This window comes from Malus sylvestris, chromosome 7, assembly GCF_916048215.2.
Source record: "Malus sylvestris chromosome 7, drMalSylv7.2, whole genome shotgun sequence".
NCBI lineage: Eukaryota > Viridiplantae > Streptophyta > Magnoliopsida > Rosales > Rosaceae > Malus > Malus sylvestris.
The window spans coordinates 16573102-16579913 of NC_062266.1; the positions used below are offsets into that span (position 1 = coordinate 16573102).

The following is a 6812-nucleotide window of genomic DNA, read 5'->3' on the forward strand; positions in this document are numbered from 1 at the left end:
CTTTGGTGTTGAAGCTTTGTAGGTGAAGCTTTGAGGTTGAAGCTTTGTTGGGCACCATGAATTGATTTTGCTTCACACTATCTTGATCAAGATAGTGTGAAGCTTTTGTAGGTGAAGCTTTTGTGTTGAAGTTTTGTAGGTGAAGCTTTTGTGGGTGAAGCTTTTGTGGGTCAAGCTTTTGTAGGTGAAGCTTTTGTGGGTCAAGCTTTTATGGGTGAAGCTTTTGTGGGTGAAGCTTTTGTTGGTGAAGCTTTTGCAGGTCAAGCTTTGTTGAGCACCATGAATTGATTTTGCTTCACACTATCTTGATCAAGATAGTGTGAAGCTTTTGTAGGTGAAGCTTTTGTAGGTAAAGCTTTTATGGATGAAGTTTTGTGGATCAAGCTTTTATAGGTCAAGCTTTTGTGGGTCAAGCTTTTATAGGTCAAGCTTTTGTGGGTGAAGCTTTTATAGGTCAAGCTTTCGTGGGTGAAGCTTTTGTAGGTCAAGTTTTTGTGGGTGAAGCTTTTGTGTTGAAACTTTTGTGGGTGAAGCTTTTGTAGGTGAAGCTTTGGAGTTGAAGCTTTTGTTGGGTACCATGAATTGATTTTGCTTCACACTATCTTGATCAAGATAGTGTGAAGCTTTTCAGAATTTGTAGTTGTCCTCCATTGATGAAGCTTTTGTGGGTGAAGCTTTTATGTTGAAACTTTGTAGGTGAAGCTTTGGAGTTGAAGCTTTTGTACCATGAATTGATTTTGCTTCACACTATCTTGATCAAGATAGTGTGAAGCTTTTGAGAGTTGTGGTTGAACTCCTTTGATGAAGTTCTTGTTGGCACCATAAATTGGTTTTGCTTCACACTGTCTTGATCAAGAGTGATAGGAGCATATTTATGCGACTTAATTAGCTTGTTTCCTTGCATTTACGTTGCTAGTACTTAGTAATTTTAGTATTTTAAGCTATTTTCGTGCAATTTCAGGTTTTAAGGACAAAGTATGCATACATGTGCATTTTGGAGCCTTTTGGAGCAGTTTTGGGCATCAAATGGATTGCATATGCTTGGAGGTAAGAAGATGGACGAAATTGAAGATCAAATGAGCATAGGATTGAATGATGTGAAGAATTGGATTCAAGACAAATAAAGAACGAAGTGTTCAAAATTGGAAGCCAAAGTTTCTAAAGTTGGAAGTTTCTATTCTTAGAGGTTTCCATTCTTGATAGTTTCTATTCGTGGCTTGGAAGTTTCCTAATCTTTCCTCACCTATGTTCCAGCCGCAAAGGGATTCCAAAACATATTAGGGCACTTAATTGGTTGTTCTAGAAGCCCTAAACCTTCCCTAAAGTATTTGCCGCACAAAAGCATCATTTCTTTCCTATTTTTTGATCTTAAAACCACATTCCCTTTTATTCAAGCAACCAGCCGCACCTTTCCCCTCTTTCTTACCTATTTTCTGACCCAAAATTACATTCCCCTTTGTTCTAAAGCCTTGCCATACAAGGGGATAGGTTTCTTACCTATTTTGTGCCTCAAAACACATTCCTAAATCTGCCCTACAATCTTTGCCGAATTTCCCTTCCTTTTCTCTTTAATTCCTGCACCTTACTTGCCTATTTTCCATTGATTTCTGACTTTTAATTATACGACAAAATAGCTAAGTTATTTCTTTCCCTAAAACTCATAAAAACCGTGCCCTAGCCCTATATAAACCCTTTTTGCCGCAAACTCAGAGGGCTCTCTTCTCTTCTCTTCTAATCAGCCATTCCACACTCCACCCTTCACCATAACCAACCTATATCCATCCACTACCATAAATCACCACAAAAACCTTCAACCATCCCTTGTGCCATAGCAAAGAAGAAGGAAGGAGACCCTTAGACGTGCTTGCCATTCAAGACGTTGGATTGTTGGAGCGTTTCTAGGTGTTTTCATTCTTTGTTTTTAATGTCTAAATTTATGTATCTTTGTTTTGTGGATATGAGGAACTAAGCCCTTCTCGGCTAGGGGGCTATTCAATACCATGATTATACTTGCATTATGAATTGATTACCTTCAGTTGTTATTTCATAAGTTGTGAATTCAATTTGCTTAACCATTTGATTGATAACTTATTCTTGTATGTTTATTAAGAGTGCACACTTAGTTTTCATGCAAGGATTTGAAGCTAAAATATAAGGGAGTTTCACCTAATAGTTACAAACTTATATTTGCAAGTAGTGGAGGTCGCTTATAAACGATCGTGTTAAGTGAATTCTTGGCAAAAGTTTCATGCTTTTCATAGTAACAATTGCCTCGTCAATGCTTATAGTTTTCATGAAACTTAATGATCTTTGATTGTACCTTTATTGTGCTTTTCACGTAGGGGACTTTTAGAGAATGCTTTGAATTGTTGTATGTGCTTTCCCATCCAATTCATTAACTTAAGGAGAACTTGAAGGTTAAAAAAGTGCTGTCACAGTTAACCTGGAGTATTGAGTTTCATGACTTATTGAGAGAAGCAATTGGAAATCAATTTGAATGCAAGAGTGTCATGTGTGGAGAAGAACTCTCTAGCTAGCCCATCATCCATCTAATTCAACAAATTTCGTGCAAATCTGTTTAGTTTTAATTCTTGCTTTGTTTTCCTTATTTTCGTCCAAAACCAAAATCCCCTATACTATATTGAGTCATATTAGTTAGAACTTGTTTTAGATTGTGTTTTTAAGTGTTTTGAGTCAAGATATAATCAATTTTCGTCCAAAACTTATGTTAGTAGCAGAAACTGCCTTAGAGTTGTTTTTAGGCAGTTTTGAGTCTTTTAAGTTTATTTTGAGTCTTGTGACTCTTGTTAAGTGTTTTTAAGTTTATTTTTGTGTTTCTAAGTCAGTTTAGAGTAGATTAGCAATCCCTCCTAATCCCCGGTCCAGAACGATCCCTACTTATCCATACTACAATTGTCAACAAGAGGGTTTAATTTGTGTGTTTAGTTATTTTACGCATCAAAGAGTTTGTGAAGCTTTTGAGAGTTGTGCTTGTCCTCAATTGATGAAGCTCTTGTTGGCACCATAAATTGGTTTTGCTTCACATTGTCTTGATCAAGAGTGTGTGAAGCTTTTGAGAGTTGTGCTTGTCCTCCATTGATGAAGCTCTTGTTGGCACCATAAATTGATTTTGCTTCACATTGTCTTGATCAAGAGTGTGTGAAGCTTTTGAGAATTGTAGTTGCCCTTCATTGATGAAGCTTTTGTTGGCACCATAAATTGGTTTTGCTTCACACTGTCTTGATCAAGAGTGTGTGAAGCTTTTGAGAGTTGTGGTTGAACTCCTTTGATGAAGCTCTTGTTGGCACCATAAATTGGTTTTGCTTTACATTGTCTTGATCAAGAATGTGTGAAGCTTTTGAGAATTGTGGTTGCCCTCCATTGATGAAGCTTTTGTTGGCACCATAAATTGGTTTTGCTTCACACTGTCTTGATCAAGAGTGTGTGAAGCTTTTGAGAATTGTGGTTGAACTCCTTTGATAAAGCTCTTGTTGGCACCAAAGCTAATGTGTTCACCTCCTCCCTTTTTTTTTTTTTTGTTTTTTTTTTGAGGGGGAGAGGGGGTGCTGCAAGTTTGAAATTTGAAAACTCCCTAGCTTGTGTGGAAGTTTGAAGACTTTCCAAGTGGTGTTTTCTCATGGTTTGAATTTTGAATTTCGAATTTCTTTGGCCATGTTGAACCCTATAAGAATGAGAAGTTTTCACTCTTTTCATTTTCTTCATTTGCTCATTTTGTAGTGATTTTTGGAGATAGAGTGCTCTTATAGTTAAGAGGGATTCCGGCATTGCTTTACACCATCTCAGGTTGGTAATCTTCTCCACTAGATCACATGCTTTCATTTTTGTTGAATTGTTTGAGTGTTCATGTATTTGGTTGAGAACATAATGAACTGATTGAGCTTTTCTCCATACCCTAGGAACTTCCTTATGTTTCGATCTTTCATGTGGTGATAGAGTTTGTTTCTGTTTGTTGTAGATGTCAGAGTTTGGAAGTCCTAGTGATAGGGGCTCCCCTAACTCTAACTCTAGGTTTGAGCTTGCAATGTTGGAGTCTTCAGGGCCTTTGTTGGAGTCTTGTACAAAAAATTCAAGATTGGGTGATCCTCGCAATTGCCAAGCCTTAGCCAATATTGGTTCTTCCTCCTTAATGTCAGTGGGTGAGGGGGTTGTTTGTGACGCCATACCCATATTTTGCTCTGAGTTCACAGCAGACCATTTAGTGCAAAACTTGTTAGATAGCGAAAAGCAGCTTAAGGCCCTAAGGCAGTCATGTAGTATCCCCCGTAGTGTAGGAATGCGTTTGGTGCATCATGAAGAATTGTCCGCTGAACCACCCGAGGGTCATGTTATGTTCTATACCTAGATATTATTGACTTTAGGGGTGAAGCTGCCTTTGCATCCGTGGTTACAACGGATGCTGTCTTTCATTGGATATGCGCCTGGGCAACTCTACCCTGGTTTTTGGGATACCTTGATCGGGTTTTATATTATTTGGATGGAATGTGGGTTAGGTGAGCCTTCCTTTCATCAATGGCACTACTGCTATAAAATACGTCCGGTGAAAGCATGCACTGGGTATGCCGAGTGTACATGTCGGAGTGAGAGATAACGTATTGTCTTTGGTAAGAAAAAAGCGTACTGCACTTGGTAAAACCGTTGGTGCTTTCTTTATAATGATTGGGAGTATGCTAAAGGTGGCACGCCTAAGCGACGTGTTCCTACTCACTTCCAGACTGTAGGTTGTAATGTATCCATTGTTTGCATTATTTGCTATTTGTTGTGATTTTCTCTTGCTTTTAACATTTTTTCTTCGTGTAGTGACGCGAGGGACCATCAAGTTGTTTGGACGGGAGCTAGCTGACATAGAGAAGGTGTTGAGGGTGCCCAAAGAGGATAGACATTTGGGCAAGCTACGACCCTTATTTCGAAAGTACGGTTTCCAGCCCCTAGTGTCGGAGTGCCAAAGACGAGCAAGTAAGTTGTGTCTTTCATTTCGCCCCCTCTTTCTTTTACAAAGTTGCATTCCTTACTTTGATTTTTCTTGTTCAGTGGTGAAAGTGGGCAAGAAAGGGGAGACTAATGCCAAGAAAGGGAAAACACCCATGTTAGTTCCCGTAGACGACATTTTGTTTCACATGGGAGCTCGTAAGCACTGGGTGAGGCCAACCCCTAAACCTAAGTCGCAAGAGGAGGTCATTAAGATTGCTGCCTCAAAGAAGGCTGAAGCTGAAGCTATCGGGTGTGCTGCTACCATAGTTGCAAGGGAGGAGAGACAACTGTTGCCTCATCTTCCTACCATCAATCCCATATTTCCTCCAACCTTGGAGTCTACTGACCAAGAAGGTGGCCCTAGTTGTAGCTGTAAGAGAAAGTACAAGGAAGAGGTTGGCAGCATTCATTGGAAGGACTTGAAGGTTGCCATGCAACCAAGTAGTTTTAGGTATGTCAATAATTGCCTGGCAGGACGTCGATCCACTGTTGATGAGCTTGGCGAGCCGTTAGATGAGAACGAATCAGATCGTGACCGGATGATGAGGCTATCTTCTTATGTAAGTGTTACTTTGTCATTTATTTACTTTCTCCATTTTTTTCCTGGTAGTGACGATTATCTTGTCATGTAGGTCATGACCGAGTACGATAACAGATTACGAGAAGTCGAGCGGTACAATGCAAAGTTTAAAAAGAATAAGCAGCTAGTGAATGACGCCACAAAAACGATCAAAGCTTTGGCTGATGCCATCCGCCTTAAGGATGAAAACTTTGAGAGTTTGAAGAGGCGGAATGGTGAGAATGTGAGGCTCAAGAAACAATTGGAAGTGACTAAGGAACAGTTGGAGACAACCATCATTGAGGTTTCCATGGTTAAAGGGGAGTTGGATAGTGCCTTGGTTGAGGTTTCTAGGCTGAATATGAGTATCCCAATTGAGAGGGATGCTGCTGTGCAGGAGTTCTTAGGTTCCCAGGCCTTTCACGATGCTTTTAGACCTCACTACATCCGAGCAGCTAATTTTGAGAAAAGGAAATGGATGGCCGTCCTTGAGCATTACGACAATGGAAGCATTATCCAAAAGTACCGTGATGAGTTGGATGAGTACCGACAAAAGGGTGAAGCCTTCGTCCTCGTAGTTGATCCTAATAATGATGATGACTCTGATAATGAGGCTAGTATCAGTGAGCAGTCTCAGGAGAGTGAGGATGGTCCTGGAGATGCTGAGGAAGGTGGTGATGACGATGGGGTTGAAACGCAGAGTGATATTGTCACGGGTTTGGCCTCAGATGAGGATGACTAGTAGTGCCCTCTCTTTCTGCATGTACTCTGGATGTACGAGTTTGTTGTTTGTGTGGCATGTGCCATGTACTCTGGATGTACTAGTTTGTTATTTGTGTGGCTTGTGCCATGTACTCTGGATGTACTAGTTTGTTGTTTGTGTGGCATGTGCCATGTACTCTGGATGTACTAGTTTGTTGTTTGTGTGGCTTATGCCATGTACTCTGGATGTACTAGTTTGTTGTTAATTACCAAGTATTTGCACTATCATTGATGAATGCCTGGCTATGTTTGAGCAAATCCTTTGTTTAGATATAAGCCATAACTTGGATGTACTAGTTCTGTTCAGTACTGTTTGTTTATTTGTATAGTCTTGTTGACATATACTTAGACTTGATTTCCTGTTGGAAGCATTCATGTCGAAGCTTTTAACCCGAGTGTTTCATTGCTAGGAATGTAAGAGGCTTAGAACCGAGTTTTTTAAATCGCCTCTTTATTGAATTCATGCCAAATAGTCTTCGTTACATAGGATGCCGAATGGCTA

At 39.9% G+C, this 6812-nt stretch overlaps 1 protein-coding gene across 1 annotated transcript; it reads left to right on the forward strand.

Annotated features, from left to right (window-relative positions):
- Positions 1-5102: 5102 nt before the first annotated feature.
- On the forward strand, positions 5103-6594 carry LOC126629928 (uncharacterized). Its single transcript, XM_050300083.1, has 2 exons — positions 5103-5549; positions 5622-6594. Exons 1-2 carry the CDS (start codon positions 5103-5105, stop codon positions 6288-6290), a joined length of 1116 nt encoding a protein of 371 aa, XP_050156040.1. The 3' UTR covers positions 6291-6594.
- The last annotated feature ends 218 nt before the right edge of the window (positions 6595-6812 follow it).